We start from the raw sequence: 20,305 nt of genomic DNA, 5'->3' as shown, positions 1-20,305 counted from the left end.
TTTTATCCACACGAACCCGTCTCCGCCTCCAGTGTTGAATACGGAGAACTTGTCGCTGCGGATCAGGATGAACGCACACCCCGTCCTGTCGCTGAACCAGCCCCAACCCGGTAGCATGCGGGCTGGCTCATTTAGAAGAAGCAAGTCCACATCCCGAGTACGTGCAAACTGGTCCAGCAGATCGTGCATGAGCATGGTCCTATCAAGGTCTAACTGCAGGATCAGCGCCATTTCCACTGAGCCGCCTCTGCAGACGCCCGTAGCGCGCGATACCTGACGGTTTCAGAAACGTGTCTAGTGTCTGGCTTCGGGACCACGCTCTTGCACAGGTAGCAGCTTACTTTTTTTTTGGAGCAGCTGCGTGATACGTGGCCCCTTTCACTATACCTCCAGCACGCCCTAGTCCTGTTGGATCCACCACACTGTCTGGCAATGTGGCCGAAGCCCAGTCATCAACTTTGGGTTTGGGCCGCATCCTGCAGTCTACCCAACCCAGCCACAAATGGTCCAGTTTATCCAGGACTAGTGCCGCGGACGCAGGGGCCTCCACGTAGGCCACTCTATTGCTTCTTATTGTCCCAGGTAAAAGCCATACGACCAAATTGGGGAAGCAGCTGTGTCAAATTGGCCTTTTACTGCCACCTTGATGTCCTCCTTGGTCACCGTAGGATCCACATCCCTGATTTCCCAGACGAAACTCGGGACGAGAGTCCTAACCCCGCCAGCACCCGCCACCGCATCTTTCAATGCGGCCACGAACGCATTGTGGTGCTCTGCGTTGGCGTCACGCAGTTCAACGAGGATTCCTACCACCCTGGTCTCCCTGACTGACGCCACTCTCACCCCAAGCTCGTCCAGGCTCATCTTTTTCATTTGGGCCAGGACTTCGGCGTATCTCCTGCCTTCGGCTGGCCTTACAAGGATTGCCTCTGGCCTGGCCCTTTGACGCCTTTTTTTTCAGTGCCTCCAGGAGGTAAGGTCTTTCCCGAATTCCTGCTCGGGTCAGATCTCACCTCCTTTTTCTTTTTTTCCTGTTTTTCTTTCTTGGGACGGTCTTCCACTCCTCTTGGTCGAGAGGATAACCGTTCCCGTTTTCTTCATTTATGGGCGGGGTCCGTTCCTGAGTCTTTGGACTGGACTCTGCCCATCCTTTTTTTTTTTTTGGCAGTTGCACCGGGTTCATAGGGATCGGAGAATCCCGTGACACCTTTCTTTCCTTCTCCCCTAAAGGACCCAAAAAGAGAGAGGGGCCGTCCAACCCCAATCCCTCATCCACAACTCGATTTACTCTGTTTTTCAGGCCCTGTGCTGTTATTAGGGCCTCCACTACACCCTCCCAGATATCTGGCTGGGTTGTCCCGTACTTCTTGACGAGACTCCCCAGCTTAATCAAAACCTCCTGCAAGTTGGTGAAGAGGGCCTCTTCATTGAGGTTTTCCACTCCCACAGCACTGCAGTGGCCTCTATCCGCTCCACTGACCGTTTCCCTCCCAAAAACCCTTTTTGTATTGTACTTCATTCTTAATCCCACAAGAAGCTAGGGAAGTACCACCGACACAGAGCCCTGCGTGTGCCGGTAAGGCTAAATACTCATAGAGGTCGCTATGTATTGACGAGGCACCGTTTAAAAACCGCCAGTACCCCGACGGCCAACTAACCTGTCAGCACGGCTTAGGAAGTGGAAACTATCTGTCAACGAAACCACTAAATCAAGACAGCAGGCTGATTCTTAGTGGCTTGGACGGGGAGTCAGCCCCTGCCGGCCCTCCAAGTCGGCTGGCTTGCATTCAGGGATCCAGACAACTCCTTTCAAGCTCTGGTCTCTTCATACATACGAACATTTATGCTCTCATTCATTTTTAAAAGTTCTTCCATTTTTGTTTTTTCTTGTGTTTTTGGGGAAACCCAGTTCCTTTCACATTCAGACGAATGATCACCTATTTCTTTAGAGCCTACCCCATCCCAAGCCAGGCACCCTCACCAACGACAAGGTCTTTCAGCCCCTAGAGAATTATCCAGAAGTGGTGCAACGGCCACGTCAGGCACAAGTTACCTAAAACACAAATAGTGAAGTTGAATAGAAGCAGAATTTTCATAATCATTTAACGAAATTATACTAGTACTATCAGCCAAATATTTGGACTAAAAGTTGATTAATGGTAAAGCTTATATCATAAGATCTGTAAATCGAATGTTACCTTATTTAATAAAAATGTTCAAAGTTACAAAAGTTTTCATGACTCGTTTTTGTACTCGTGTGCACTGACGTATGTTCTCTCAATTTGTCCAGGTAAATATTCACGTATATTGAGTGCAAATCCGATCTCTTAAACGTGTTAGTAGACACGAAAGGACATTTATTCGAGAGATTTCTCTCAATGTAATAGAAAATTATTCTTTACTCGCATTTTAAAGGAGTTCTCTAGCTGTTCAAATTTTTTTTTCATTAATTTACTTTTTTCTTCATTTCTGGTTTTTTCACATTTCATTCTATTTCTTTTTTTTTCATATTTTATTCCGTTGGTTTTTTATTTCGTTTTTTTTGTAGGCCATTTTTGATTTCACTTTTTTTTCTTTTCATTGTATTTATCTTCATTTCTTGTTTTTTTGATGTACTTCGTTTTATTAAATTTTATAAATTTTATTTGCTGTATTCTTAATTTATTTCTTTTTTTATTTTTTTGTGGCATTTCATTTTTTAATGTCTTTTCGAATTTTATTTTGTTTTTTTATTTCATTTTTTTATTATTTTCCATTTTAATTTTCTCATCATTTTATATTTATTTATTTCATTGAATTTTTTTTTTTTTTATTTAAAACTATTTCTTTTATCATTATTTTTAATTGTTTACTATTCTATTTTGTTTTAACTTTTTTTATAAAATTTCTGTAGATAAATTTTTTCCGAATGATTTTCTTATATTTATATAATTATGTGACATTGTAAAATAATTTGTTTGTTGAATTTGAAATAAGCGCCCTTAAAAACCATGGACACGTTCTGCATCTGTGTTTTATATGTTGATTTTTATAATTTATTTATAACAGTAATTATTAGCATTATTTTAATGCCAAAAAAATATCAGGTTTCAAAAAAATCGGTCTCTATTTTAGGTATCAAACGCATAAAATACAAACATTTAATGCGTAATAACGCGCCTTATTCGATTGAATCTACAGAATTATATTTATAAAAATTAAATTTCTTGGTTTTTTAAATTTATTTTTCAAATTCATTATTCAGAAAATAAATAAATAATTTATCATTAATTAAATGTATTATCAGTGAATGCATATCAAAATGGAATATTATAGTTACAAACCACACGATAACTATAAGAAACCAATTTTCTATAGTTGGCAGCACTCGTAGCAGAGGGGGCAAGGTACTTGATTCGTATGCAGGAGTTCAAGCGTTTGAATCTCTGAACTAGAAAATGTTTTTTTTCTTTTTTTTTTAGAATTGTAACGGAAAAGAATTTAAAGTAAAATAAAAATTATTGTGGGAAAATAAAATTAAAAATCGCTTAAAAATTTGTTGCTTGGAAGTGCGAAGGGGAATGGTGGGCAAAGGTGTGCAGAAGAGTATTGTGTCACGGTTGGCAGATATATGATGGGGTGAGGGGAAGTGTGTGGAAAACTGTTGGTAAGGGGGACGGGGTAAGGAAGGAAGCTTGAGAGGAAGGAACTTCCGGTAAGCTACTTCCGTTTCATCGAATCAGTCGGTTTTTAAATTCCAGCCCCCCGGGTACGCGACATAAAGAACTTCATTCTAAAAAACATAGGCTGCTTTTCTTTTTTCAGGGCAATGTAAATATCATTACAGAATGTTTAGTTAAGACATTTTATTAAGACATCATTACTAACATTGTGGCCATCCATCGCACATCATAGTTCTTGCTAAGTGAACAAATGTTTTTCACAGTTTTAAATGAACGTAAACACATTTTGCAAGGTCATTTTTCTCTCAGACGTTATATTGGATTTCGTGTAACTGGTCTCAGATTCAAACTTCTGCTACGCTGAATCTGTGATAATGTAACCTAATACTATTACATTGTATTGTATAACTGAATCCGCCCATGATATCCTTAAAAATTTCTTCCTTTAGTGACGCAGTCTCCTGGAGCCACTGAAGTACCTGTGGATCGGAGACTCACGATACTTTTTTTCGTTATTTGTCTAAGTTGTTTCCACAGAATAAGCAGTCATTTTTAAAGTCGAACTCACTCCATTTATGTACTGGTAAATCAATATCGCTCGTATTTGCTGGTGACTCTCTTGTTCGTCAACCGTATCTTCAAACCTATGCTTCACAGAAGAGTTATTGAGTAGTGGGTAAGTTTTCCTGCCCTTTTCGTGAAATATAACAGAACTGTTATGGATTCACTGCTCCAACTTTTCATCAACAAGTTCCTTGCTTCCTGCGATGAGTGTTTGCAATCGTTTAACTTTAGTGAAAACTACTCTATCCAACGAATTGTACGGGTCAGAGCAGCATACACTGCAACATTAACGCTCCTCCATGTTTTTATTACTGCAATAAAAACAGTTAAGTTTTAAAAAATTGTAAAGAAAGAATTGGAAGGAAGTCAATTGAAAGATATCCGACTTATAAATAAATTAGTATTGTAGTTTTAACGCATAACCAAACCTCATGCTTGTAGCTGATAATTTCTGACCAACAGTAAGTAAATCCTTATGCGGACATCTACGTTTAGGATCACAAATGACCATGGGCATGTATTTTATGTATTCTTAATCATAAGCAATCAAGTCGTATATTATCTGTGTATTTAAAAAACTCTTTTATCATATTTATGAAATGAGTCAAAACTTTCAAAAAAAGATTAACTGTATGATTAATTTTACAAGAACAACAGTCCTATTAATCTTTGTCAAATTTTATGAAAAAAGTTTCTGTTGTCAGAATATCACGATTTGTACGTGATCCTCGGAATGTTTTTTTTAACAATCAACTGCACTTATTCACCGGTAAGTAAACTGAAGTTATATTCCTGTTATTGTCGGACGTTATTGAGATCATGCTAATTGTGTATTTGTCCTGTAGAAAAAAGAAGAATCATTCAGACTTACATCTATTCCATATAACATAATTATGTTTGTGAGCACGGCAAGATTATAATTATGGAGGGCGTATGACCAAATCATATTTACCCATACTACAAATAACTAGTGATTTCGAAGCACCCTTCAATTCCACGATATTACCATGCTCGCAAAATCAACGAAAAAACAGATGCAGTAATGAAAGTATTCAACAGATGAGGCTTTATCAATAATTGGCACTCAAGTGTTTGCTATACACTTACTACTTGTATTTAACAACAAAATCTAACCATAGACATTTACCGTTCGATGTGTATCGTCAGAAACATAACCTCTGTTGCATACATGCAACTTACCATATTATGGATTGTGCCATATCATACTAATATATGGTAAGTAAATATGCACATTCTCTCCTTCTCTACTCCATATATGTATAGGTACATCGGCTGGCCAAGCTGGCGACGGCGAGCTCTGAGTATCAATATATACGCGTTTTGAGTTTGATAGAGCGTCTATTTTGCAATATCATCTTCTCAGCCATTTTCAAAATTTTATGATGGTTAAAATAAAACTAATGGCGGTACGAAATAAATTTTTTCCCACTCCTTTGATTAATGTAAGCCATTTTATAGTACGCATTACCGTTTTCAAAATATAGGCGTTTTTCGAAAAAATTTGCATAAAAATGCTTTTTTTTCAATGAACTATGATACTAGCAATTTTTTAACTATTTCTTCCACGATAAGTACACTCGTAAAACGTAAAATACCAAAAATTCGAGATGAAAGAAACTTCTGGACTTCTGGACTTCGGGCCTTCGTTTCTTAGTCTAGTAGATCCCTTACGAAAACCTGAGAAACGAAACATGTCTAAGTTTGTAGATTAAAATCCACTGAATTTAATGGTTCCTCTGTTTATATTTGAAATTGGACAAAATCTCGAAAAAATTCAGATCAAAGCCGAACCGTTTAACACGAGCTTAAATAGAAGAGCATTAAAAAATCCGTTGTACAAGCATTTTCCAACTTAAAATCAAAAACCTGAGTGGACATTTTATAGAAAACATTGACTTATAGGCAAAATTCTGTTTTTTTCCCATTCTGTTTTGGAAAATGCTGGTAATCGGTCATTTTTAAAAGACATTTTCCAAAAAAGACCTGAAAATCAGTTTCATGGTAACGTAAACGTATTGCCATATGATTAATATTTTAATCATCTAAAATCAAATAGGAAGTATAGGAATGATTAGTGAGACTCAGTCGTTACAGTACTTGTATTCTTATGACACCGTGCTCAGGAACTAATGACTGTTAATAATGCTTATTCAGAAATAGGGCTTTTACCTTGAATATACGTTTAATCACATAAAAAAATTTTTTTTGGACGTTGACAGAGGGGCCTGCAAATATGATTTAACATTACAGAAAAATCATGAATAAACTTATTACTTTGTTCTAAAATAAATAATAACGAACGGTCATTACATGTTCCCATGTTTCGTACCCTAATTTTTTTACATATCGTGTATTACATACAATGCATGAAAACTATTTATACTGATTGCCTTACTATACCAAGCTAAGCAAAAGAAAGTGATTGTATCTCATAAAAAATAAGAATTTGTCGTTAGCTATAAAGTAGTTTTTTGAAACTTTGTTGTGCAATAAAACAGATTGTAAAAACCACGTGAATTAATTATAATAATATGTTTTGAAGAAATACACGGTAATGTAAGTCAAACCCACTTGGCTTATAACAGAAGACCACATGGCTTTGTTTGTTTAATACAGTATTTTTTAATATTAATAATTCAAAAAATTTGGTACTGGTGATAAATACATTACATCTAACACTTTAACTAGTACACAAATCTTGTCGATATCTTTTGTAAGAATAATTGCATCTATTTCTTTAATTTGTAGTATTTATTGCAAATCTTCATTCAACTTATTAAAATTTTATGTATGTACTTTACTGCACAGCATTACTTCTTAATGTCTTTCATGATCTACAGTGAAAGCAACTATTTGAATATATTTGCCATTTTTTAGTTTCACAATAAAATTGTTAGATCTTTTTTAATTTTTATATGTGACTCGTACAAACATTGTGTTTTTACGATCTTATAACAAATATTAGCATGACTTGACAAATTTAAGTTATTTGTAAAAGGTACTGAGTTTCGTGTTATCCATTTCTTAAGCCCTACTATTTGACACCCATACCATGGGAGTCGCAAAAACATATGTAATTCACCATTTTGTATCGACCACCACATTAAATGGGAATTTTCGTTTTGATTGTTATTATTATTAAACATAATATATGTAGCAAACCCATTTATTTAACACATATTTTTTGAGAGTAAGTGAAAAAAAAGCTCTTTTGCCATGTTGTGCCACCCACCATATTATACTTCCACTGACGTCACACATTTTATTGTAGGAATAAAGCAGCTCAAGATAATATCTACAAAGAGAAAGTTGCCATAAATAAGACAATATCCCCGTAACTACAACATAAACATTTAATAGATAACGTTTTTTTTCACTCTTAAAATTTTTTTTAGTCCTGATGCATACAAGGTTTATAAATTTTTTAAAAAATCTTTAAAACATGTAGCTTAACCTACTTAAAATTGTTTGAAATAAAAAAATAAGAAGTCCTAGGAAAACTTTTTTCAAAAATCTCAGGTGAGATCTTAGGTGGTTTCTCAGCTGAGTTTTTGGCATGAGATTTCACCTGAGCAATCAGCTGAGTACTTAGGTGAGATCTCATCTGATTATTGAAGACAGGGCTGCACTAACTCTTACCCCGAAGTTTCGTCTCAAGTCGTTCATCTCCTATTTCACCTACACCAGAATGTAATTGCGCATATTAAGTATTTGTTGCATGTTAAGACCTTTCTGGGCAAACTCACTAGCAGAATTTTTCATCCATAATATTTATTCAATATTATTACTGCACCTGAATGTTTGTTACACTCTTACGTGACAAAATGATGTCTTCAGCAACTGAAAAATTCTGAGGACATTTATACGTAATGTGGCTCATCATACTCACGTTGAATGCGATTTTGAGCCGTTTTGTGAGTTATTGAAAAAATTAACCTCTTTTGATTTTGTTGATGGTATGTAGAAAAAATGATGCAATTAAAAAATCTACTAGAAAATTTTCCCGCATACGGCATGTAACTAAATGCACAAACCATACGTTTTCTACAGTGAGACTGTGGTAGGAATAAATAGCATGATGTTTAAAAGACGACAATTTATGCCAGTAAACAACTGAAATAAACGAGCGTGACCAATTTATTGTCAAGTAAAACAGAACAGTAGTAACACTGTTTGGATTGGTCGCCAACATGATTGTTCTTTAATAGATGTATTTATTCATTAGTCTTACTGCATCCATTCAATCATGGCATTTTAACCAACGAATGTAAACCTGGCACAAATAAGGAATTTGTGGAAAAAAGGAGTTGGAGTTACAGAAATATCTAAAATTTTACATTACTGCAATAAAACAGCCTTGAAGTGGACGTTACGATTTGAGATGGAGAAAGAAATTGAGGGTTTTTTTGCCGAAGATGAGAAACATTGTAAGTAAATGTCAGAAGAATGGGCTTACTATTTTTAAAATTGCATTTTTGTTTTGTCACAAATTTGTTTTAATTGTAAAATTTGTTTGTTGATAGTCAACCAATGATTTCGTAAACCAAGTGACGAAGATACAGCTTTGATTATAAATGAAATTACTCTCCATCCTTTTAATCCCGTGAAAAGATTTTAGCGAGACCTTGAAACTTAATGTGTCCTACTGAACATTAAGAAAAAATTTAGCAAACAGTATATAATTAAAGTGCTGTGTGGCTTTAAACAAGACGGGTCTGTCTGAAAAACACAACGTTGCCAGACTAGAATCCGCGCGAAATCATCTACATCTTATACATCAGAAGTGGAAAGATACCGTATTTCTTGATGAGAAAGTTTTTTTAAAGGATGACAATGGACAATACAGGGTGTGGAGGCCTCCTGATAGCCGTTACTTAGATAAATATGTAATTCCAAATTTCCATAGTGGTCAAGTAAACGAGAGGTGTGTTGGAGGTGGTGTTTCGGGCATTGTGCTGGTGATATCGCTGAAGTTGGTCGTCGCATGAATGCCCACCGATACGTTGGAATCCTGGAGCATTTTCTTTTAGGATCCGTGGCTCCTCACTTTCTTGGCCAGAAGGTGGTATGAGTTGTTGGAAATGACAGCGCAGCGCATTCAACTCATATAGTTCAGAAATGGTATCGCGGACATCCCCGCTTTCAATAACTGCCGTATCCAGCTAATTCTCCTGATATTAACATAATCAGAAATGCTTGGTCTATAATGGTTAGGGTTTGGCGATCTGGATAGGCTCGAGATGCCCAAGAACTCCATGAATTGGTGACAGCTGCTTGAGGAGAGCCAACAAAGAATCCTAATTACTTTATAACTTTGGCGTTCTCCATGCCACGACGATTAGAACAATTGATTAGAGCAGAAGGTGATCTTTTAACTGCTTGTCTTTAAAAAAATATATGTGTATTGTAATTGTAATAATTTTATTTCGTGATCAGTAACAGTAGCTTAACAACGATATTGCAACTGTTCCGTATCCACTGACGTCAAATTCATGTAAGCGTTTGTTATAATAAATTACTTTCCAATGAAATTAAAAGAAGTACTTGTCCATTAATTATTTTTTGTCATAACGAATTGTATATTGAAATGTTAAAAATGTAAAGCAGTTTTTTTTTCGTTAGAATAAATAATCCCATCAATGGTAGTAATATATTAAGTTTTAACGTTATAACTTCTACTTTGAATGTTTTGAGCTAAGGGTTATGAAATTCATTTGGATAAAAATAGGTGATTCTCCTAGTGAAACATAAGATCTCAGATACAAGAACGTATAGGTGATCATTTTTTTGTTACCTTTTTAAATCCCTATGGACCCTATGATGTTGACAATACTTTTTTTCAGCTGTTATCACTTTTACTCTTGTTTTTAGATAATATCAAAAGGATTTTACAATCATTAAAAAAAAAATATTTAGCTTGGCTCGTACGAAAGCTGAATCATACATACTCGACCTGCATCTGAGGGTATTGTTGGGCGCACAACACGCAGGCTATAATTGTAACCACACTGCTCTTTCTCTTATTATCATCGATAAAACCCCAGAGTGCATTGTCGTGCAAAAGTAGGACAAGTCAAATAAAGCACTAACTTGCTCTTTTAACCTACTCGATGAAGAGTGCTTGAATGCGAGTAGATAATGTGATGTTGGTTTACACTGTAGGTGTTACTCTACTCCCCTTAAATGACGTGGCCAAGATTTCTTACTATCATTAGCACTTCACAAATCGAAGTGTCCCAAGAAATGATAAAAAGCCATGAGACCTAAGGTAAGTAAGTCATTGTTAGCTTTGAAATTTAAAAATCCAGCTATTATCTTTCTCATGTCTATATCATATAAATACAATGAAAGGTGCAAAAATTATTGATTTTATAATTGGTTTAAACAAAAAAATTTAAATTAAGTGAATGAATAAAAGGTACACCTACATTTTGCTAATAGAGAAAAAAATTTTGAATTGAAAGCCAGGAAGAGACTTCTCTGCGATGCTCTTCACATAAAAAGTTTGACTTCTCAGCTGATGAAACAATTGAAGATCATTAAAGACATACTCAGTAACGAACAAGGAGCATTGTTCAAGAAGAAGTACAGTTTATATTAGATGAGCAAACGATTGTCAGCCAATTTATGGACTGCATCACACTCCACCATTGAAACTTTTTGTTGCAGTGATTTCTCGTAGAGACTAATCGCTTATCATTAATCTAGATAAATTTTATCATATAGTCCTCGCTATCCTGAAAAAAATTAAACACATAAGCACACACAAAGTATTTAGTTGTTTGGGACTTTTTTTTGTCATTTATTGATATAAAAAAATTTTGGGTTACTTATCTAAAAATTCGACGATCTTCGGCTTTCTTTACTGAAAGTTTTTGCAACCTACCTTATAGTTGTCAAACTTCCTGGTTTAAATTATTGATGAGCTTCTCCGTCACCATTTAGTGGCAGCTGATCCTCAGAAAAAAGATTTTTGACTTGGTGCAACAAGGATTGGACTTCTGCTGGCACTTTCTTGCAAACAACCACAAATCGGCTCGTTCTTCGGCTAATTTGCTTCTTCAGGAAGAAACCTCAATGGCTGGCATCATTATTATCATCATCAGCATCATAACAGCTGCAGGTAAGTTCTAAAAAGTAAACAGTCGTGCGCAAGCACTGATTTGCCATACTCTTTCTAGCACAGTTGCACGTGAAAGTACAGCTGGTCCAGCTGCCCTGCAGACCAATACCGCCATGTTTTATTCATCTACAGAAAACGAATGCGATGTTGCCATTTACGGCAAGTACTGATAAATAATCATTATTCCCTGGGTGTGCCACTGCATTATTGGCATTTGATGAAAAGGATTGAAGTTTGTTTACGATCTGCAACATGAAAAAAGCCTTATTAATACCAATCTAAAAAATTATAAGGTGATTTTTTTATAATAAAATACTACGCAGAATAAAAATTTTTGTAATTCTTAAACATCTTTTAAATAGTTTTATGGACGTTTTAACTAAAATGTTTTAATTGATTATTGAATTTTTATTTAAAAAAAAAAAAAAAAAAAGAGCCTAAGCTTATTTTTGTCCGTAAAAGCTTTATTAAAAGCCAAATTGTTACCAATAAATAAATTGACAGTGCAAAATCCTGAAAAAATTCACACAGTTATCTATTACTTCAAATAACTAACATTCCGTTTTTACTGTTTCTTTAGCCGTAAAAAAAATTATTAAATGTAATTAAATTATAAAGAAATAAGAATAAACGATTTTGGTCACTGATTCTAGTCCATCGTTTTTTATTATTAAACAATCGTTGTTTTAAAATAAACACAACTAAATTTATTTATTTTTCTGTGATAAGTAATTTGAAGTTCATATTTAAAAGAACCTCAGATAAGTAAAAATAAGTTGAGAACAGTTTGATATTAATCTTATTGTCATGAAATTATCATTTCGTAGAAAAAAAAAATGAAAATTCTTATGGAATAAAAGAAAATCAAAATTAAATTAATTCGTGCTGTATGAAATAGCATTATGTTAAGAGTTAAATTAAAACAACATTTTAGAGGTTGTTGTAATACTGGTAATGATATACGAAATTTGCATCCATCTACTGAACCCACTGTAAGTGAATGCAGACAAAAGTTTGAAAGCTTCCACAACTAAACACATCAATTGAATGTTAAGGAATGCCTGATTTTTATAAAAAATTTATTAGTTTATCGTGAACCAACACAATATACGACTATATATAATATACAGTATACATATTATAATACTACTCTACATAAAAAAAGACATTCAACTGCCTTGCGTGATACCGCTGGAAACTCATTTTAATGATTAATACTATCAAATACAAACAATAAGATTATTTCATGCTCAGCATTATGTATGGCACAACAGTCACCATTACTAATGAAAAGATTGCCAGAACTGATAGTGCAGTATAAATTGTAGGATTTTTATATGCTTTTAATATTTATGTGCTGACAGCACGAATATGTTATATTGGCAACAATTTTTAAAATTAGGAAAAATATTATTATAGAAATTTGCTGGTAACAATCATGAATAATAGTATTTGAAAAAAAAAAAATTTTTTTGGGCCCTCAGCTGTTTTCTTTCTTAAACTAGATGTTCATAATTTCTTGGATGTTCTAAGACATTTAAATTTATTCCACATCCTTAAAAATCGTTTGTTTAGTATTATGAATTTGTGGAGAAGCCTTGCAAAGTAGAACTATAAACAAAATTAATCATTTAAAATACTCAGTACTATAAATGTGATAATTTCGATGTACCCGATAGAAAAAAATTAACAACATTGATAAATTAAAACGAAAGTAATATTAAAAAATTAGAATGGAATGATAAATTGAGTTAAACAAAAAAGAAAAAAGAAATTCTGACAGAAATTCCAATCAAATCCCAGATAAGATTACGAAACTATCTATACAGTGGCATAAGCCGTAGCCACCTCAGCTATTTAAATTTTGGACATCGTATAATCCGAAGTCATATGTTTATGTTCATTGATAACCTCCAGATTTTAGCCAACAGTTTATAGCGATTATGATAAGTAAAAGTAATAAATAGTAATTATGGTGATTATAGCCATACTTTCAACTTCTAAGCATGGTTTATGTTAAAAACTTTTGAGCGCACTTTCTTTAATATACCATATTATAAGAAAATCCGAAGTACAAGGAGAATTAAAATATAAATGCCTTGAAAGTTTGTGCTTACAATTATAAACATTTAGTTGTGTGATCTCATTTTCGAAAAATCATGTTGCGTGTCTTTTTTAATTTCAATATTTCATAGAGAATCGTAAAGAAAGAAATTTTTGTTTTGTTTTATAAGCATAAAATGTCAAAATTTTATGTTCTTCATTTTCCCTTTATCTCTAAAATCTCATTCAAGAAGTAAATCGAGAAAGACTTGTCTCATAGGTCGCATTTCGCACTTGTCGCTTACTTTTGCTACAGTACAAGCGTTCATAGCTATAAAGCTGTAGTATTGTTATGATTTTTTCTTCTCTCTTTGTAGACCCACATTTAGTTCATCCCTTTCATACGCCTATAAAGTATGCGTCTAGATGTCCATTTCTACGCAAATGCGTAGGCGCACACTTGGCACACCCCCTCCTTGCTTCTCAAAAAAAAAAAGAAATATGTGTGCCTAGTTCCGCCACTTGGCCACCACGGGGCGCTCGAAATAGAGGAAAAAAGTGAGCTCGTGTCATAGCATTGCAGTCAGCAATCCCTCTATTTATCTCTGATGGGGCATATTATTAAATGTGGAAAAGCGTTGAATAGTAGAGCGATGTTTATCGTAGTTCTACTGTATTAAAAATTTATCACCCTTATGATCATGATATGATAAATTTTTGTAGGAGCTAGCGCAAACGTTGCAGAGGGGACGAAGCCCTGCTAGTGTACATGAGTATTTTAACTTATGCTGACACTCTGCAAACAAAATGCTCATATATACAGATTTTTACTAACTTATAATTAACTTTTGTATGAGATTTAAATCTTTATTAGTATACATCTTGAAAACGTAGTGTCTAGATCAGTCAGTTTTATCAAGTGTGTATATATATGTTGGTGATTCTGCTGTAACTTGCTCAGATCGTGTCCAGTACTCATACTCACGTGCCGTTATGAAATCCAAGACTATAAAAACGTTTAATTGTGTTGCATGTTGTCAACTTTACTTAACATATTATCTTATACCAATATATTAATTCCTTCATTGAAATAACTGATCATTTAAGGACAAATTGAAGTCAAATAGAAACAACCACTCGATGTGCATGTGCAGCTACGAAGACTATAGTTCCTTATTGCATTTGAGGCTGAGTAATAAAGAATGGGTTGACAAGTCATTGTAAACGTCTATGAGTCTTACAAGCACTTTAAACTTTGAAAATCCCATTCCAAACTTTTCCATTCTGACCCAACCTCACCTCAAAGTACCGTTTTTTTTCGTTTTAGAGCAATCAATCTCAGCCAAACTTTTTTTGCATTACTGTTGGGCCTAAAAACGAGACACGTGTCTCGGAATTTTGTCCAATTGGCCTCACTTCACTACATAAATGCAAAAACGGTGGTGCTACTTCGAACGTTAGTAGCCAAGTGGTGAACTTCATTAGGTGGCTTTATCTAGGCTTAAATGAAAGAAAAAACATAGTCGTAATGATTAAAACACAAATTTTTTTAATTTTATGCCTCAAATCGAAAGTGATAGTGATTTAGAAGAAAATACCGAATTTAAGCCAAAATTACATTATTAGCGAAATTTACGCTTCAATTAAAACAGCTGTAACACTTGAACGGAGGCTCAAAATCGAGATAAAAATTTTTTTAATCAATAGGTCTTGATCTCAATTTTCACTTAAGCCATTAGAAACATTTAAGTTGTTAAAGAAGGTTAGCCACACGTACTGGAAACTGATACAATTCTCCAAAAATCGATGGAAATTACCTTACATAAAATTTCGTATAACTTTTGTTCAGCAAATCTTATAGTTGCATCGCTTAAGACATTTGTTACTGATGTTATGTACAGTAGAAATACCATGAAAAATTTGACTAAACCAACTTCTTTTTAAAAGTTTGTCAAGTCAATCTGAGCAAGTTGCGGCAGAATCACCCATGTACATATACATATATATATCTTTATATTATTAAGTTATTTGTGTGAGGCATTCCACACATCCTCCCCACAGTCCCCCCACAGACCCTCCACAGCCCCCCTCCCCAAATAAGCTAAAATTCGACCGTTTTTATTGTTGATTTGCTGCTTTCAAACTTTTTCCTCAGCTTAACTTAACAGCCCCCCACACAAATTTGCCTGCCCCTTCACAGACCCCCCAAAGTCCCCCTATAGGCCCCCAACACAATTCACACTACAAACAAATTACCTCTACTAACAATAAAATTTAATTTTACTTAGTTTTAAAAATATTTATTTTCATCTATTTTTTTTTACACCGATAAAGAGGCAAATAGATGGACTTTAAATATACAAATGAAATATAAAATCCATGTTTAAATATGTTATTATGTTAATAAATAATTTATTTCAAATTGTAATGAAATAATTAACGAATTGTTAGAAGTCATTGATAAGTATAAAGTTCTCGATGCATTCAACTTTTTTTGTGTTACTATTATCTTAAAACACTGTAACATTTGCTCATTTTTATACGTACATATATGACGTAATACAAGTTCATATATAAACTACAACGTTACATAATTATTATTTAATAATAACCGTGGAAGTATCGCCTAATTTGAAAGGTTAAGTAAATAACCTATGTAATTTAGTTGTATCATAACAACGAAGAGATAGAACTCCCCGCACCCAATCGTAAATTCTGATAATATTTATAATGATACACATGTATGGTTGTTTTATGTATATTATAAATTTATACATGTCTTAGATACATCAATATTTTTTATGTATATTTATATATATTATCTTAATTTTAAGAACCCGACTGACTCTTACCTATTACTTTAACGTATACGTGTCATAAGATAATTATTGTTGTATTTTAATATTGTAAATCATCAAATTTGTTTAGCAAAAATTACCATCGTAAAAAAAATATACATTATGTAGTGTATCCTTATTAAATGATGAAATATCGGTAGTTTTGTTTTCTTTTTTTTTTTTATAAAACTTAGAAAGAAATATTAAATGAAGTTAAAAAAATTTTTAGAGGTAATGCTATTTTCCATATTATTATTTTACAGAAAGAAACACATGTTTAAATAGTATTCTTTCTCATATGTTTCTGCTAATATGAAAGTTTTAAAAACTAATGAAACAAAGCATATGAATCAAAATTTTTAATGTGATATTTGCAATATAATTATAAAATCAAGAAATGATTTCAAAAGACATATAGATAATGTTAAAATTTAATTAAATATAACCATATTAATAAATATAGTAGTATATAACTATTCCATTTATTTTAGAATTTTGATGAAAGCGTTTTTTGAAGAAAAATAAAACGACAAGCAAATTTTATAAAAAATTTTAAAATTTATAAAAAAAAATGTAATATGTGCAAAAATTTAAAATATTTATTTTTGTACATAAAAAGAAATAATGAAGTAAATTAATTTTTACATTTCCTGTTTTTTAAGATTCTTAAAAAAATGACTTCAATGTAATGCAGATGAATTTCAAGCAATTGAAGATTTAAAGAAAAAAATCTCAAAATTTTACGCTGGGGGTTGGCACACGGTTCGCGCAGGGAGGCAAATATTTATATAGCTATTTTAGAGAAAACGTTATATTCTTCGACTATTTTTTTAGAAAAACAGTAAGTTGTTGTTTAGATTACTAAATTCATCAAAAGCCTTATTGCGTTTTAAGTGTGTTTTATACAACCAAAGAATATTGTAAAATATGATGATATTTTTTATGAATGAAATTACTTGTTATTTTATGGTAGTAATAATATTCAACATAAAAATGAAAGGAATGTTTTTTTAATCATATTCCAATAAAATAAATGTTGTCAAAACTAGCAAAGCTTATATATACCTTTTTTCTCTAAACATAACGGAGAGTTTCAAAGAAAACTCTTAACGTCCCACACTAGTACCTTCTGGGTAGTGTGGAAATTTACTTATAAATATAAAACTCTTTTTTTTATTAGAGTGCTCTACGTCCGGCTCCTTCAATAAGGGCACTACTATGGGCACTTAGCACTTGGGAGAAGGAAGGGAAAGAAGGATGGGAGGCCTCCCATTACTGGGAGAGGGGTAGGGGAAAATTAGGCAATTTTTGCTGCGAGAAGGTCGCCTCAACCCTCCTCGAGGAGCATTGCGTGGTGAAAAAGCACATGTGAAAAATCACAGAGGTACTTGCCTAAAAAAGTCGCACTGGCCGGGAATCGAACCACGGTCTTCCGCGTGCCAATCCACGACCTAGCTGACTGAGCTACTGCGCGCTCTATAAATATATAACTAATGCTGAACGATGTAGATCAAAAGCTCTTCTTTCTTCCAAAATTCTGGGCACCAATCTCTCCTCACTAACAGATAAAATTTAAGAACACTCCTTTCATGTTAGAACAGTAGGGGGTTGGCGCGTGGAGCGCGCAGGGGGGCGAAGCCCTATTTCTTTATATATAAATATGTTCTTGTTAACTGCGTTATTTATTTCTTGAACGTGAACTTCTTTTAATGTCTGATCTTGTAATACTAGTGATGTATTTAGTACTTTGAGCATCAAGTGTTATTCTGTAAGCCCTTAAACTTACGTAGGCATACAACTGCTTGTTTGTTGTTTTTGTAGTCAACAATAAATATATTAGCCCTTAATATAAAGGTATAGCTTTACTTGTAATACTATTAATTTTAACTGTGTAGATAATAAGTGAGGAAAAAGTCTGTTTTTTTTTATTTTTCCTTATTTTTCAAACAATTGAATGAGATAGCTGATTTAAGCTCATAAAAATAATTTCTTATTTAATGTTTTTCTTAGCATTGAAGATAATAGTAATATGTTTTGAGTGTGAACTAAGAACCGAATGGCCTAGAATTATACGAACTATTAAATTGTTAAATAAAAGAAACGAAGCATCATTATTTGTGTGGGACTTCTTAGAATATGTTGTTACTCATAGAACCCCACTCTATATAGAAATGTTGCCTTTCATAGTTTATAAAATTGGACAAGCACCTATTTCTGATCATGAACGGAATATGCAGACAATTATTAAAGAAAAAATAAATGGTTATGGTGTTATTGTTCCTAAGTCCAGAGGAGCACTGCTTACTGATCTTGTGCATGAATTAGAAAAACTGAAAGAAAACATGGAAAACTGCAAGAAAGGTAGGCTTCTACTTCTTATTCCTTCAAATAATGTACGTACATGAAACTTATTAATTTTAAAGTGGATCAAAAGTAATATGAACAGGTAACATTAGGTAACAATGAAAATAGTTGCATTGGTTATTAATTTCGTGGCTGATAACTCAAGTAATATTTATGTATAACTCTAATAAGACCAGTTTTTATGATATAATTGTCTAATGTTTTATGAACATGAAGCAAAAAATTATGAAAACTACAGAACAATGTGCCTTTAGACATAGCTGTAGCTCAATCCATATTGTTTATGAATACCTGTTTGATTTTGTAACACAGTAGCCAAAAATCATTATTCTAGGAAGTTTTAGGTAATTAATCGATGCATTAGATTCTAATGTGGATTTACTTTGTCTGTATGCTACAATAAAAACAGAGCTGTCGTATAAATTCTAATTTTAAATGCGTGAAACTCTTTTATAGTAAGCTTCAATATTAGCTCTGTTTAAAAATTGGTTCATCTAAGGGCTAATTACTTCCACTGTTTAAGTGTAATGTAAGTTTTTTGAAGAACTAAGATAATTGTCTTCGAAGCGATTATTTAAGAAAAGATTTCACTGGCCTACAAAAAGCATAAAAAGGCAATATAGCTCTCTTTTTTGGAAATAAGTCGATAATGAATTAATATAAGTACCAACTAAGTAATAGTTTTACACTTTTTTTTTAACACAAGAGCATGTTTTTTTGTTGTTAAACAGTTTTTATGAAATTCTTTTCAACTGACATCTACTTTTATCAGTATGTATAGTAGAATGTCGATTATACATTTTGTCACTAGTAAGTTTACTATTGGTTGGATGATATGGAATATAATATTAATTACTGCCTACAATAGGGAAATCTTTTACTTTTCTCCATCTTTTGGTTTTATCATTTTTTTTTTTTTTTTTTTTTGCTTATTTCTCCATATGACTTTTCTTACATTTATTTATTACATCTTTATCTTGTAAATTTTTATTTTTTATGTATTTTAAGTGTTTCCATCTTTTCTTTAAGGGTTGTAAGTCCAATATAAATCTGACGAATAAGGTAGGGCACACACTGCTTTTTTTTTATAAATTTTTTTCTAACTCTTTTCTAGTAGTGGCAGCTTAAGCACCAATACAATAAATTTGTGGTTGCAAGACTGCATTTAACTTTGCTCTCAAGCTATGAAAAATATTTTGAGGTTTAACATGTAATACTATTTAATGGTAGTATTTATTAAAACTTACGACAGTACTCAGAAGAATCACACCATCAAAAAAGCAGTTATTGTTCTTAGTCTGAATATAAACTATTTCACGTACTAAGCCTACTTATATTTGTAGTTTATTGATCCTTAACAGAATTATGAAGTAACTAATTTTTTTATGAGACTCATTACTTGTTAAACAAATACCTTAATACAGCATATTTTTTACTTCTCTCCTTTGTATAGATGATAAATGTCTTTATTTAGAGAAATAGTACTAATCAACATTGTCTGAATAATTATTTACACTGACTTGTCATCAATCCTTTAGTTACTTCAGTATTACGTTAGGCATACGTATGAATATTGAATTAAGTAACAGCTTTAGTTACTATTAATGGATTACTGATAAGAATGGCTAATACAGATGAATCTAAAAGTACACAACTGACTTAGTAGCGTTAGCAGAACGCTGGACGTTAAA

General features: G+C 33.1%; 1 protein-coding gene across 1 annotated transcript in view; it reads left to right on the top strand.

The window, feature by feature from the left end:
* Positions 1-20,305, top strand: part of LOC106645530 (protein unc-80 homolog) — a 676,041-nt gene that overhangs the window by 570,667 nt on the left and 85,069 nt on the right. The window contains exon 18 of the mRNA XM_089596422.1: positions 18,261-18,611. Within this exon, the coding sequence (XP_089452548.1) occupies positions 18,261-18,611 (351 nt within the window). The remainder of the gene's footprint in view (positions 1-18,260; positions 18,612-20,305) is intronic.

Source organism: Copidosoma floridanum, unplaced genomic scaffold (genome assembly GCF_036245765.1).
Source record: "Copidosoma floridanum isolate Cflo_tuat_1 unplaced genomic scaffold, Cflo_Japanese_pri ptg000004l, whole genome shotgun sequence".
In the NCBI taxonomy this organism is placed as follows: domain Eukaryota; kingdom Metazoa; phylum Arthropoda; class Insecta; order Hymenoptera; family Encyrtidae; genus Copidosoma; species Copidosoma floridanum.
The sequence above is the reverse complement of the archived record's forward strand: the minus strand, read 5'-3'. Positions and strand labels throughout refer to the sequence as shown.